The sequence below is a fragment of the Coffea arabica genome, chromosome 2e (genome assembly GCF_036785885.1).
Source record: "Coffea arabica cultivar ET-39 chromosome 2e, Coffea Arabica ET-39 HiFi, whole genome shotgun sequence".
NCBI lineage: Eukaryota > Viridiplantae > Streptophyta > Magnoliopsida > Gentianales > Rubiaceae > Coffea > Coffea arabica.
The window spans coordinates 10,379,714-10,395,553 of NC_092313.1; the positions used below are offsets into that span (position 1 = coordinate 10,379,714).

Below are 15,840 nucleotides of genomic sequence, written 5' to 3' on the forward strand. Positions count from 1 at the left end.
GTATCCCATTTGTGTCATTTCAGATCGGCATCCCGCTATTATTCATGCTATGACACATTTTGACTATTGGCAAGAACCTTTGGCCTTTCATAGGTTTTGCCTACGACACGTTAGGAGTAACCTAATGACTCACTTCAAAGGTTTGAACCTAAAAAAGTTATGTTGGGCAATGGGAAGGGCCAGACAGTTGCGCAAGTGAAGGGCATTAAAACGAGAATTAAGGAGCACGTTTCCAGATGCATGTACCTATTTGTGTAACATTGAAATCGAGAAGTGGTGTCTAACTCATGACGGTGGCCATCGTTGGGGTATTCTCACAACTAACATGTCCGAAAGTTACAATAATGTACTTAGAGGAGCACGTCACTTGCCTATCCGGGCTTGTATTGATATGACTTTTCATCGGACAGTAGAGTTGTTTAGAACAAGAAGGGAGGACGCCAGACATTGCCGTAATCCATTTCCTCCAAAGATTTGGCGAAAGTTTAAGAATTCGGATCAGAAAACGGGAAGCCACCGGGTTGTTGAGTTCGATGGCTCTTCCGGGGTGTATAAAGTGGTGACAGGCCGCCGTGTGGACGGTAAAGGGGGCAATATACAAACGGTCAAGTATTTGGAAAAATCTTGCTCTTGTGGTAAGTGGCAGTGCTACCGACTTCCCTGTTCCCACGTGTTGGCCGTGTGCAGGCATCGCAGGGATAATCCGGGGGCGCTGGTAGATCCGCAGTTTACAAAAAGGCGATGGACAGTTCAGTATTCAGGAAAGTGTAACCCTTTGCCACATCCGGATACTTGGCTCCAACCGGATTGGGAGTTACAAGCAGATCGCAGTAAATATGTTGCCCGTCGGGCGGGGAGGGTACGAGCTAGAAGAATTCGGAATGAGATGGACGAGAGAGATCCAGAGGAACCAAGAAGGTGTACAAATTGCCAACAGTCGGGTCACAATAGAAGAAATTGTCCTAATTTTAGAGTTTGACATCATCCGTTTTAGGGATAGGAACCAGTGTACTGAACGTTTGCTATGTCATTTTGTTGGATTATGGAATTAATATGATTTATGAGACGATATTCTGTTTATCAGTACTTTGGCTCGTAATATTTCAGTGTCATTTTTAGCATCCCACTATTTAAAGTGTTGCATTAGTTTTAGCAACTACCAGTCTACTAATTAAATGTGTAGTAGCCTTATATGTTACATAATGCATTTGCAGCTATTGTTTTCTATATGGCCGACATTCCTACACATGCAGCCTTGCATCCGGGGCCATTCGTGTATGATATTATCTCAGCAGGCACTGCACACCGGGCACATTCTATATTTTACGGGCACATTGTAGGTGAGCAGTTTGATGTCAGGCGATGTGATAGGCACTTTTGGGAGCATACACCTATCCCTGAGCCCGTTCGACAGTATATTCGATTGGATGGCTTTGAAGGGGTGCTTGACTGTGGATATATGATGCTCGATCATGCTTTGATCACTAGTTTGGTGGAGCGGTAGCGGCCCGAGACGCATACATTTCATCTCCCCGTTGGAGAGACTACGGTAACGTTGCAGGATGTGGAGGTTCTGTGGGGTCTACCCATAGACGGTCCTCCAGTTATAGGGATTGATACTCCTCATACTGTTGAGGAGTGGAGGAATTTATGTGAGGAGTTGATTGGATTTTATCCAACGATGTCAGATTTTGATGGGCAGCAGCTTAAATTAGATGTTTATCTAGAGTATTAGATACAGAGTTGACACCTGATGCTTCGGATGTCCAATGTAGACAGCGGGCCCGTGTATACCTGCTCCTGCTATTAGGCGGTCATTTATTAGCAGATAAGTCCGGTAACAAAGTCCCCCTATTGTATATGCCATTACTACGAGATTTGGAAACTGTTGGGCAATATAGTTGGGGAAGCGCGATTTTAGCAACTCTGTATCGATCATTGTGTAACGCCACATCTCCCTCTAGATCGGCAATTGCGGGACCATTAGTTTTGCTTCAGGTACATTTCCTCCAGATTCAACGTGTTAAACTTTAACTAGGTGATGATTATACGGTCAATTAATACATTCAAATATTATAAATTACAGCTATGGGCGTGGGAACGTATACCAACAATGCGCCCTGATCGTGTGCAGCCGTTAGAGCATTATCCTGGTCCATATGGAGCTCGGTATGTATATATCAAATATATTTTTGTAATACTAATACGAATCAACTATCTCCTTTAACAAATATTTTCCCAATTCGTTCCCTCAGGTGGAATGTTCAATTTGATGTACACAGAGTGGCAAGACATGTTGTATCTGTATTCCGAGATCAGTTGACAGGCTTACGTGCCCGAGAGGTACACTAATTGTCTTTTGATGTCATTATGATTGGTTTTTGCCGTTATATTTCAGTAAGATGTTTAATATATATATATATATATATGTTGGTTGTATGGCAATAAGATTATGCTTGAGTATCGTCAAAATGGTTGGATTGGCAGGGAGTTTTCATCCGGTTATAGGGGAGGTGCTGGGAAGATAAATTAAAAATTAGATGTAAAAAATGAGAATAACTATTGTGATGTATTGTATGTATGGCGAAATGGAATAAGTATTGGCTTTGCAGTTTATATGGCAGCCGTACTCGGACGATATTCTCGCATCTCTGCCTGCATATTGTACTGCAGGACGCGGCATTTGGAGATCTGCCACGTATCTCATATGTTGGGAAGTTGTCGAGCCACATCTTCCGAATCGAGTTATGAGACAGTTCGGATATCATCAGCCCGTGCCTGATCTAAGATTGACCGATAATCAACAGGCACTGCATTCTCTTGATCGTCGTGGCAAGGGGAATCAAGACTGGATAACTAGACATGCAGCATATATTGATGTGTGGACTGATCGGCCTATGCATGTGGAGGACGGTGCTGTAACTGAAGATCCTACCTATCCGTCCGATGAGTATCGTCAATGGTATCGCGAGCGGACAGTGCTATATATTTCAAATCCTACTAGGCATCCCGTTTATCCGGAGGGCTTTCAGGGTGATAGCGCTAGAGCACAATATCTAGTAAGTTTTCCTTACAATTACTGAAAGAGATCCTTCAAACAAACCCCAAGTTGTTAAGATTTAACTCTATTCTAGCCGACTCATCCCAGCATTATATCTCCAGATGGATGCTATGTCTCAAGTATATTACATGGCTGAGACCTGTCTCGCACAGAGTGACGAACAGCACACGAATTATTTTAATGCAATGAAGGACTTTGCATCCATGACATTGGAAACTGTAGGGGAGTCATCCCGACTTGCATTTCGCCCTCCACGAGTACCCCAGCAAATTCCGCAACCAGCAGACCCCCGTCGCGTTGAAAGAGCTCCTAGGAATGTTCACGGAGGTCAGCATGGTGGTGGACGCCGTCGTAGACTCCGGTCACCAGACCCCACCGTCCAAACTGGATGTGATGGAGGGTCACAGGCTACCGAGCATCAGGGCATCCCTAGGTCCATTGGCCATCCTAGGTCGCCAGTGCCTATGGCGGAGTTTACGCCCCTAACAGACTTACATCTTGCAAGTGGTGAACAACATGTAGGAGGTACAGATGAAGGCCCAAGTTTTCAAGCTATTGATGCTAGACTTGAGTCACAGATTACTCAGGTCGATGTTGCGATCCCAGTCCAGCCACGTCGAACACAGAGAGTGCGCAAACCCAGAGGATGTGGCAGTCATGGAAGACTTGGACATCATTGATATGCTCCACTTTAATTCTGTAGTTGTTGTTTGCTTCTCTTTTTGTTTATATTCTTTAGTTTGGCGAATAGTAGTTTTGGTATGTAAAATATTTGGACACATTGCTGGAAATATTGGTTGGATTAAATGTTGTGCATTTTGGGTTTGCTGGCAGGGAGTTTTGTCCACTTTTAAGGGGAGACTTTGTCAAATTTTTTTTTTTAAAAAATTTAATATTAATCATACGGAAGTCACAATTGGAATGGAATTGTAAATAACACATTGCAATCAGGAAATGTGATGATTTGAAATTTAAATATGATAACATGCGCTTTAACTAACTACTTGAAAGGAAGGTGAACAAAGGTAAAAGCGAAGTTAGCCAATTGAAGGTGAAGCTCTGAAAAATAGCTGTAAAACCTGTGAGAAAGATGTAGCAAAACGGCTCTGCCTATTGACCTGAGGAAAGAGACAGATCCGCGCCTCGGATCTGTCTAGTGATAATGGATACGAGCTCGGATCTATATGATCCGAGGACTTTCCATTTAGATCCGAGGACGGATCCTAAAGACCTCAAAATCACTTACGCCAGGAGTACAGATGAGGCCTCAGATCGATCTTGTTAATATGGATCCGTGCTCGGATCCAAGTGATCCGTGGACTTTCCATCGTTGATCCGACGTCGGATGTACGATGACCTCGGATCTCTTACTCCAGAAGTACAGCCGAGGCCTCGGATCAATTTTGTTAACACGGATCCGTGCCTCGGATCCGTGTGCAGCAACTCCCACGCTTTATTTTTTACGGCTTTCCTATATTTGTACAATTTTGCTCCCAATCTGGTGTGCAGTTTATCCTCTTAATTAGCCCTTACATTTCTTTCAGTTCGTGCATGAATTTCATACTTCAATAACCTTCAGAGTGTTAAGTAAATTAACGCATTAATCCACTAATTTGAATTCGTTTTGAACCCTTATATAAGCGAATGTCGACATTTGTAAATGGCAGCCCCCTTGTTACCCAGTACTTGATTCATTGGAGCAGAAAAGTAATAATATTATTCTTTAATTTAGGCATCAATTTCTTTTGTCATTTAAGCATAATTTTGTTGCAATTTGGCCTTATCGTGACTATATCAAGCACTTACTAACGAAATGAAGTGAAAATGACAAATATCATTAAGCATGCAAATTTCCAAGCGAGGTAATTTTTCTTATTTAACCGAATATACTTCCTAAAAACTAAAAATCCTAATTGCATAATGGTTCATTCCAAGCAAAATGAGGACTAAACCTTCCCAAAAAACATATAACATTTTATCCAATGGAAGAAATAGACACTTAAGCATGGAACATTTTGGCCATTGATTTGAAATATTGGAAAACTTTTGCCTGGAAGATCACATTTTGACAGAGTAATCTAAATAACAATGGATGAAAACTCCCGAACAACAACCTCAATTTCACGGAAATTAATCTCATGACAACATTTCAGAGACAAATTCCAACATTTTTAACCATACACAACTGCAATTATACATTTCAAAACACAACCACCCTTAAGACAAAGTAATCACTCCCCCACACTTAAAATCTACAATGCCCTCATTGTACAGACATGTAGGAGACACTGAAACTTCCCTCAAAATGAGTGGTCATGCAATTTGATGCCCTTCAAACCTCACAATCATCCCAATTCTGTCCAAAATGAAACAACAAGGGTACCAAACTACATAAGTTGGACAAGATAATCCAATAAGAAAACTACAAAGGTTGTCTTAACAAAAGAAAAGCAAAATAGAGAAATAAAAGATCCAAGCCGCTACGGAGCGTCATGTTGCTCGGAACGAGGGTCTATTGCCTCCTCCGCTCCATGAGGACCCTGTGAGGTACCAATATGGCCCTCCTCCTGATGAGGTGTCGGAGTAGGCGACCGGCGGATGTTGAAGTGTTCTTCCATCGCCCGAAGACGGCGATCATGCCTGTCTAGTCGCTCCGTCATCCGTCTCTCCGTTTGATCGATACGCTCGACGACTCGTCCCTCCATACAGCAAATGGCATTTAGGAGCTCTTGCCATTTTGATCTCAGAGGAGGTGGTGGTCGAGGAACAGGAGGAGGAAGAGCTTGCTGCGCCCCCGCCTCTCGAGTTTCCGCTTGTGGTTCAGTGTGCGGAGGAGGCTGGGCGGAAGTCGATGCCTCTCCAGTGTCTCGAATGAGAGCAGCTCCAAAATCCGTAGGAATGCCCAAAGCTTTGAGTATAGAGGTATTAACCTCCTCGACAGACCTAGTGACGATAGCTCGCTCGGTTCCAAGAGGAACCTTGACCTTCTCAAAAATGAGGGATAGCAGTCTTGGAAACCCGAAGCAGGTCTCGCCGGCCCTCATGCGAGCTGTAGTCCGCATATAACTGATGATAATGCTGGGTAGAGGAATGCCGGTCAGCTGCGCACCCACACCATGCATCATCTTGTCCAAAAAGTAGAGATCACTATTGCGGAGCTCCCGTTTTCCACTTTTTTTTGGTACCACATTGAAGGCAAACAGGTAGAAGATTAGGTGGTACCTATGCTCGAATGAATCGGCGTAAACTGTAAGCTTCTTCGCAGTTCCTCTCTCTCTATACTGGCCCTTGAGGCGTCCAACCGCCTCTCCCACCTGCCAAGGGTCTCGCGCCTTGAACTCCTTCGTCAATTTTATATCTTGTCCTTCGTCTTTGAGTTTGACGAAGCGTCCCAGTGTTTCCCGAGTAAGAGCCACTCTCTTGCCTCGAACCCACGAGACGATGAGATTGCCACTGTAGGTTTCTTTGTTTTCCACATTGGCATAGAACTCCCGGACCAAGGTTGGGTAGTAATGCTTGGGAAGTTGTAAGATGTTCTCCCAACCAAGGCGCTTGAATGCTGTGGAGATGTGGTAGTGTGCATCCACTTCCGGTGCCAAGTGCTTCTCGATGATAATCTCCTTGTCTAAGCCGAATTCATACCATTGTTGGTTTTCAAGCGAGGTGAATCGACTGGTATCGTAGTCCGAAGGTGGCTCGTCACGGCTAGTAGACGCGGTCTTCCGGCGAGAGCGAGGTGGCGGCTCTGGTGACGGAGATTCCTCTTCAGGTGACTCCTCATTTAAGGAAGGTGTGTGTTCCTCTGTCGACGAAGATGGAGGTGTCGGTGCTCTAGACCTTCTTGTGCGAGCCATAATACCTATACCAAAAGCAAGATGAACCTTCATTAGAAATCGTAGAAACTTGCTCGCACGTATTAAATAAGAATTTAAAAAAATTTCGGCAGAGTTTCCCCTTGAAAAAGGGCTAAACTACCTGCCAACATTTACCAAAAATTCAAGCAAAAAATCTACTTAAGACCTCACAAATACAATTCTCACATTGAGAATGAATATTACCAACAAGGTTGTCATGATACGCTAAATACTTCCAATACTTTGACAATTAAAACCATTTGTAAGATTGGAATAAAATTTGAAAGTAAAGTAGACTATCAATGACACTATGCTATAACATTAAGCTTCAACCATCAATTCATCGCAGCGTCAAAATATGCCTTACGAAAAACATCTTCAATTCAAACAATTCTCAACTTTTGGCACTTTCCTTCAAACCAATACATAACTACCCACTATACTTACCACAATTTATCATCAATTTGCATAAAGATGCACTTATTTCAAGCAAACAAATGCAAATTATACACCAAAACAAGAAATTGCAAACAAAAGTCTAGTGTGCTTTCATGACAAAAATTATAAAATTTCTCACCATATTAACAAATTTCTCAAATCTAAGTAAACAACCATAACTAAATGTATATATTATCACAATGTAACACAATTGTATCAAGAAATTTCAACAAATAAGCTTTTATCACAATTACTCAAAAACTTAAAAAATTATGCAAAAATAGGAATTATAAAATCTCAAAAGAAATTGCAAATTGTTACCTCAAATGTAAAGGAGGATGCTGGAGGATGATAATGATGAAAAATGAGGGAGAAACAAGTCCAATTTTACCCACAAATAAAACAAATTCCGTGCGGCCCAAAATTGCCTTTTGAATATCAAAATCCACTTTTGATGATGTTTTGTGGTGAAATAGCTTACGGTTTATGATCATACAAGGGTTAGGGAGGTGTTTATGGTGAAGGATTGGAGATTTGATAGATTAAATAGAAGATTGGAGAAAAGGGGGTAGGGTTTCGGTGAGAAGAGGGAAGAAATATTTGAAAAGTGCAGAAACGAACCCTCGTTTCTGCTTTATCCGCGAACCGATCCGAGGTCGTATTTGTTCTTGTAGTCCTCGGATCCTACATGGCTCGGATCCACAAGTGCTGAAGTTTATCCGAGGTCTCGGATCAAACTGGAACTTGAATGATCCGGGCTCGGATCTCCTGTTTTAATTTTTTCCGCTTCAAACGATCCGCGGTCGGATCCTTCTGGGTTTTATAGGATACGAGCTCGGATCATCACAATTCTGCACTAATTACACCAACTGCAATTTTCCAAACATTTTCTCCCTTTTCCGACTAATTCCAAATAAGCTACAAAACTCATGAATTTTTTGAATCCACCAATCGCTATTTTAAATGCAAAAAAGGATTATTGTTAGTCTTACTGTTGTCGAGTGAAATGAAATTCACACAACTTTACAGCCAAGAAATCATAACTGTGACATATTTAGTGGTAGTGACTTTTAAATATTTACTAAAGTTAAGAAGTCCAAATACGTATTAATCAAACGTCAAAAAGAATGAAGGGAATGAGCTTCTAGGTGGTTGCTAACCTCGCATTCGTAATGCGAGGTATACATGACCTCGCATTTGCTAAATGCGAGGTACGCTTCTTTTTTTTTTTTTTTTTAATTTCGGTGGTCTCAAAATTCATCTCAACTTCGCATTTAGCAAATGCGAGCTCCTTGAGCTCGCATTTGCCAAATGCGAAGACCCCCAAGATAGAAAACCATACACAAAACGCCCCCTTTGTAGAATTTTTTTAAATTTCATCATATTTTTAGAAATTTCTCTGAGGCCAAGAGACCTTCAAGAATTTGTCCACCAAACGGATTCAGGTCTCTTTTCCTTCTTCTTCTGCCTATAGACCTTTTATCTACAACATCATAAATAAGAAAGGTCAACGGTCGATATACATGAATAAACTTGACTCTTTTATTCAACTATGCGCATGCATGCTGGCTTAACTGATTATCAATTTCCAGCCTAATCCTGTTTTTAATGTCAATAATCTTGAGATCACTCAATCCCTCCCCAGAAAATTCTAGCAGAGATCTCTTCTTATTCACTTAGGTGGTTCCGTTAAAATGATGCTTTGTGTCAAGCAAGATAAATAGTTTGTAGACGTGTAGATAAAGCTAGATTGTGGTATCAACTTGTTAAAAGGAGACCTGACGTAGCCCATTTATTTATTTTTGGCGTCTGATGGTCATTACTGGACAATTCAGTAGCCATGTACCTCAGTTGAGAACCATCATTATTTTGGTGTTTTAAATTTTGCAAATGATAGTCACAGGGATGTTTCCTTGAGCATTCTTAATTAAAGTCGACTGCTGGAAGGGTACGCTTGAAACGTAATCTCTTGCTTGATGAAGACTGATTGTAAATTAGAAGCGTTCCCATTATAAATTATAATCAAAAGAACTTTGTGCAAGAGTACCGTCATTTCTATTGATCTCCACACGCCAGAAAATGGGATCCAGACTTCCAATAGCCAACTAGTTTCTTTCTTGGAGATGCAAGCATGGAGGTCTTGATTCGAGTTCAGATATAGCAACACGATGTTGCTCATTCAGGATGAAACATGAATATTTTTTGGAAGTACAACCTAGCTGCGAAATGGTTATGCCGCTTCCAGCAGAACTAGCTTCAAATGCTCTTAACAGAAACAATCATGTCAAGCATTCTCATTCTTATCTAAGGAATCCAAGTCATATTGAATCACTAGCCAATAAAAACTTTCATTTTCTAAAGGAAACACTCCTATGAGCTTGAATCCTAAATTAGTTACGCAGAGGCTGCGGAATTCGTTACAAATAAGTGGATGGCCTATTCCGATATTCAATAGTACCAATTACCATGCAGCACATGATATGAGACTATTCGTTCTTGTTCAAAAGAAAAATTCTACTGGTAATGATAGGATAGGTTTTGAAAACTACACTTGTTTCCGTGTAAAGATACCTCTACAAATGCAAAGCTGAAGCAGAACTCGGATGAAAATCATCTGCCAAGAATCACTCTAAACTCAAAAGTTTCAGGGATTTCATCAACAACGAAATTTGTTTCTGCTGCTTCATTTCCAGATATGACAGCAGATACTGCTCATTCAAATTGAAGTATGTGTTAGAGTATGGAATTACCAGTGCCGAAGCCAGGATTATCTGTCAGGCGGCAGGCATACATGTGTTTTTGAGTGCATTTTTGAGAATTATGGATTGCATGTACAAATTTTTTTTTTTGTTCCGGATGTCACTTTATCCAATCCAAATATCTCATTATAGAGCAATCATATCTCCATAGTATAGGAAACTATCGTATCGACCTTAAAAAAAAAGAGCAATCATATCTCAAAGTACAATTGGAAGTGAAAAAATAACATCGCTAATTAGCTATACATGTTGGTTTTGTATGATTAGGAGCATTTCTTTACTGTACAATTTTATTAGTTTTTTTGCTTACATATAAAAGATCACATATATGTAAAACCAAGTATTTAAATTTGAATTTTGGTAGATTAATAATAGAAATTAAAATAAAACAGGTAATTGAAAATGTGCAGGATTTAGCTATTAAGAGATTTTTCTTAACACAATAGATAAAACTGTAACAAGACAATATACAATACTAAAGAAGTTAACAAGAAGTGGTCAAGTAATTATAACTCAATGTTAAAAATTATTAAAAGAGAGGAAAAAGTTCAAAATTTTCACAAGCAAAAGCTAGGAAGAGGGGAAAGAATTTTGTCAATCTTTTTTTTTTTCAAGGGAAAGACTCTCAATGAAAATTTGTAATAACAACTTTTTTGGGGCAAAAAGGAAATTTCAAAACTTGGGGCCGGCTGCACTGCTACTCCCTGGACTTGATGAATAAGCATTCTCTATCCGACCTACAACGACAGGACTGGTAGAAAAATGTTGTACTTTGCTAAACAGCACCACTTTTCAATGAACAATATTGTGCTAAATCCGCTACAGATTAACACACACACACAAAAAAATTGTGCTAAATCTATTACAGACTGACTAACTAAGGATTTTTATCTAAATTCTGAACCTTTTTCACGTTTATTCACAAATAGCATATGATACATGCTAAATTTCACTTGTTCCAGACGTCTTGTGTCTCGAGTAGACTATTCATCGACCTTCAACCATTGAAATACTAACTTGATTTGTGGAAACATTGAACGTGCAAACCCCTGATTGAAAATGCTCAGATTCTAGCAAGCTTTGAAACGTAAATGTTGGTTGTCTTGGTTGAGGAAGTTCCATTTCACTCTCAGAACTGCTTAGCATCAGAACCACATTTGACATTGTAGGCCGATCTGCAGCATGGTCTTGAACACAAAGAAGTCCAATTTGAATGCATCTCATTACTTCTGCTGGGGTGCAAGAATCCGCCAGTGATGGATCCAGCAATTCTGGAGCTTTACACTCATTCCACAATTGCCACGCCTGAGCAATGAATCATTTGCAAGTTGCCGATTAGAATTGGATTCGAGTACCCAAATTATAGTTTGGCTTCCCACAGTATTCATCTTTTTATCTTAATTCTTAGACAAGACAGATTTTATCTGATCTACCTGAAATTAAACTAACACGAGAATAAGAAAAGCTTTATCCACTTACATAGCCAAGAAGGTTCAAATATTTTTCATGATATCCAAAACCAGTGTTCTTCTTGCTGCTGATAATCTCTAGCAGCAAAACTCCGAAGCTATAAACATCAGATTTTTCTGAAAAGAGGCCTCCCATGGCATATTCTGGAGACATATAACCGCTGCATCATATTTGAAACACAAACGTATTAACTGTTTACAAAATTCACCTATAATTAAGCACATATTTCTCCATGCAATAGATATTAGCTTTATCTTTATATTCTTTTCGGTTGGCCACGAGTCAGGGCAGACATGCTTTAGAAAAGATCAGTTGATCACTTACAAAGTTCCTACAACTCTGAGAGTGTTAGCTAGTTCTTGGGTGACTCGGAATGTTCGTGCCAGCCCAAAGTCGGAGATTTTGGGGTTCATGTCATCATCCAAGAGAATGTTGCTGGCCTTCAAATCTCTGTGAATGATTCTCAAACAAGAATCTCGATGGAGGTATAGAAGCCCTCTGGCAATGCCCTGAAGTATGTTGAACCGTGTCACCCAATCTAGCTTCAACTTTTTTGTTCGGTCTGCCCGTTATCCACATAAACAATTTAGTGCACAAGAGGAAAAGGTTAGTGCACAGTATACACTGTGTGGTGTCCAATTTCAATAATAAGTAGAAGGATATTGTAAATTGTTGCTGTTTTTGACAATTTGGTTGCAGTTTAAAGCTGGTATTCAATGGTTCTAGATTAATATACATTACATAAGCAGAAATCAAGCTTCCATCTTTGTAAACCCCACATGGTGTCAGGTTACCTGAAAGGACATCATCACAATAATTGAAAAAACAGGAATTCTTCTAGTCATGAAAAAGATCACATGAATCTAGGAAACCAGTTAGAGAGCAGGTAATGTAGATTATTATTATTTGGACATGGGAAAAGCTGTTTTCCTGTAAAATTTTAACTTCAAAATCTCTGAAATTTGTCTATTTTCCTGTGGTAATAGACCAAGATAACGGAAGAAGGAAATTTGAGAAAATTATTGGGGCAATTGAAAGGGTAAAGAAAAATTTAGAATTTTCAGGGGTGCAAATGTCAAATACATTAATTTTGCCACCCTAAAATACTAGTTGTTGAAAGTTGAGGTGTGACATTTACCCATCGTTGCTCTTCAGGATTGACGAAGTGTTTGATGTCACAAAACGTACCAAAGACTATTCATAACGGGATTGAGGACTTGCAAGTAAAGGATGGATTCAATTTTCCAATTAAGCAGTTGTTCTACAAGATATTTATACATATACACTACTATCTGATGAGAGATAATTATGAACCATAAAGCAGATCACTCTGATGGAATGCATCTAGCAAAGTCCTGATCGTCGTAGCAAACAATACACAGGAAACTACTGAGAACTCACTACCCTAAACTAATTAAAAGAAAATTTGAGTTAGTAATTCAGTGAAGTACTAAAGAAGAATATTTACCAAAGAGGAATTTGTCCAAGCTTTTGTTTTTCATGTATTCAAGAATGACTATCTTTTCTTCTCCTTGAATGCAGCAACCCAACAGCCTTACAAGATTTCTGTGCTGAAGTTTAGATATCAACATAACCTCATTCTTGCACTCCTCCATGCCTTGTCCTGAGTGACTTGAAAGCCTTTTCACGGCTATTAGCTGTCCATCTTCTAATTTCCCCTGGAATTCAGGTTCACAATTTATCCATCAGTTCTATCCATGCCTAAGCTAATATCAATGTGCAGGTACTTGTTTAGAAGTTTAATTACCTTATAAACTGCACCGAATCCTCCTTCACCAAGCTTGTTAGCTTCACTGAAGTTGTTGGTAGCTCTCTTTACCCTATTGAAATCAATAATTGGAAGCTCGGATGATCCCTTTGCTGATGCAGGACCTTCCTGGACATCTTCTTGCGAAATATCTCTCACAGAGCCCCTTCTCTCCGACACAAAGAGACCCTTTACTATGCACTTTATCCTGAAGCCCTTCATTATGCACCATTTACTTGTCTCTGGCTTTTGTTCACGGATATGTGTGTCTGAATGCCTAAGTGCTGTAACGTTAACAATAATTACATGGAAAATCAGCACTTGTTAACTTTTGCTTGAGATTAGCAATGGAATACTCAGATTCCATGGAAGGGGAGGGTAAGGGTATCTTGAATACTGAATGGCTGCTAAATGATCAAATATACAACTTTAAGTATGTTTAGACGCATTTTGAGTCCTATGCAGTCAGTGATAAACATGTTTACCTCTTCTGTTTGCTTTCCATCTCTTAATGCAACATATCAACAAGCCCAAGAGTGAACCAACCGATATAGATAGGACGCTGATGATGGTTGCTGTGTATCGCTTTTTTCCTCCTGAAAATTACAATAAACAAATTGTGAAGAACACGCAAGCTTTATAATGCAGAAACAGTCCAGACTAGACCTAGATTACCTAGCTCTGAATTAGCAAGGCGGAGATATAGATCTTCCCCACCGTCTGAGAATTGCTGAATGTCAACAAGATCTGTCACCCAAACCATACACCCTATGCCACCTGGACATGCATATGCTAGGCAAGAGCAGTTACTCAGGCACCATTGGCTACACCCCCCTTGGTCAATCACGTCATACAAATACAGATAATGATCTGGTAATTTCATCTGACTGAGCTTCCAGAAGCCATCCGGTTTAGATGCTTTAGATGTTAAGTTGCTACTGTTCTTAGTGCACATCAACTCTGTACGCCGCAAACATCCACTTGTCCAATTTCCCTTACTCCATTCCTCATTAGAGTGCGGAAAGAACCCTTTCAAGCACTCACAAATTGGAGATCCACTCATGCTACAAGCAGTGAAGGGTCCACAAGTTCCATATACATCGCATGGATTTTGAGGTGCTGCCCAAATCGGGTTCCATTGATTTTGTTGACCTTCCCATTGCAGTAGTTCCAACATACCTGTTGATAAAATTACCATAATGTAAATATAGGACTCGTTGAAAGTGCTGAAAGTCATATATGCAGCTCCCGTTTGATTATCTGTTATCAGACTCATTCCATTTGCATACCCCTTAGTCGCATCTGGAATTCCAATGAACTGCCATCCGTTCCATGGCCCTGCTCTCCAGTATGGTTTGGTACCATTACATGTGAAAGATTGTGGTGGTTTTTCATCTGAAAGTATAGTAAAAAAGTTCCCAGGCGCTGGATCATTCTCATTTTCCCAGGACGTTGAGACGTTTTTCATTCCGTTCATGTTTGGTAAAACTGTATCAGAAGGGTAATAAAAGCTTTTCCATAGAGTTGCTGAAACATTATCTTTAAGGATGAAATCGCCGTCATCTCTAAGCACTGCAATTGTGCTATTAGAGTGGAGGGAAGCATTAGTTGACCAGATAGTATTTTGCTTCCCATCTAGAAGCTTTAGATTCCCGTCGCTGCTGATTATCAGCCTTGAAGCCAGGTCACTCGCCAAGAGTGCATTTTCTCTGTTTGCAACCCAAACAATTCTACGACCAGGATCAAACTTGTACCAGATTCCAACATACAATTCACTTGCATTACCAGGACTGAAGAAACCTAATTCAAAGATTTGCCTAGCTGAGATTAGAGTTTGTCCCACTTTGAGTGGTTGGGATGGAGTTATGGTGTCATTTGATGCACAACATACCGGTGAAATGAAGAGGATGTTATAAAACACAAGCAACAATAAGCTAGCTTTATCCATATACTATATGCTCTCTATTCCCTGTACTGTCTTTGATGCTAAAAGAGCATAAAAAATGTGTCCTCCAAATGAATTCTTAAGGTCACTTCCCAGGCTCTTCGTCTTTGTCCTGCTTGGCCTTTTTTTACTACCACGTAAACAAATAAAAGTCAATGGTCAATATACTTGATAAATAAATGAACCTCTTCAATTCAACTATGCACATCTGCAAAGTGGGTTGATTGAATATCATTTTCTGGCCTAATCTTCTTGTTATGTCAACAGTCATCAGATCAGACCATCCTTCCCTGAAAATGTAAGCAGATACGCCATGTTAACCTTGGCGGTTCCTTTTAAATAGTGCTTTTATGTGCCAACCAAAACAGACAGTTCGGACACGTATCAAATGGTTGAATAGAAGCTTATCATATCATAGTTTATTCTTTCTGATGATAGGGACAGAAAAATGGAAGAAAGAAAAGCAAAGAAATTAAGGGTAAATACATCAATGGACAATTTACAAGTAACATACCTGAGTTGACCAATATTAGTTGGTGTATTGA

At 40.0% G+C, this 15,840-nt stretch overlaps 1 protein-coding gene across 1 annotated transcript; it reads right to left on the reverse strand.

Moving 5' to 3' along the window:
* Positions 1 to 10,883: 10,883 nt before the first annotated feature.
* Positions 10,884 to 15,324, reverse strand: LOC140036642 (G-type lectin S-receptor-like serine/threonine-protein kinase At1g61480). The gene is made up of 7 exons (XM_072078864.1): positions 14,026 to 15,324; positions 13,836 to 13,946; positions 13,351 to 13,634; positions 13,051 to 13,261; positions 11,907 to 12,144; positions 11,592 to 11,742; positions 10,884 to 11,417 (listed from the first exon to the last, which is right to left on the reverse strand). Exons 1-7 carry the CDS (start codon positions 15,296 to 15,298, stop codon positions 11,100 to 11,102), a joined length of 2,586 nt encoding a protein of 861 aa, XP_071934965.1. The 5' UTR covers positions 15,299 to 15,324; the 3' UTR covers positions 10,884 to 11,099.
* Positions 15,325 to 15,840: the final 516 nt, after the last annotated feature.

Excerpts from the sequence above, each read along its gene's own strand:
- LOC140036642 (XM_072078864.1), bottom strand. The coding sequence starts at position 15,298 with ATGGATAAAGCTAGCTTATTGTTGCTTGTGTTTTATAACATCCTCTTC. Across the intron at positions 13,635-13,835 it reads ATGGAAAGCAAACAGAAGAG|CACTTAGGCATTCAGACACA; the intron begins GTAAACATGTTT and ends TTAACGTTACAG. Across the intron at positions 11,743-11,906 it reads CTCAGAGTTGTAGGAACTTT|CGGTTATATGTCTCCAGAAT; the intron begins GTAAGTGATCAA and ends AATATGATGCAG.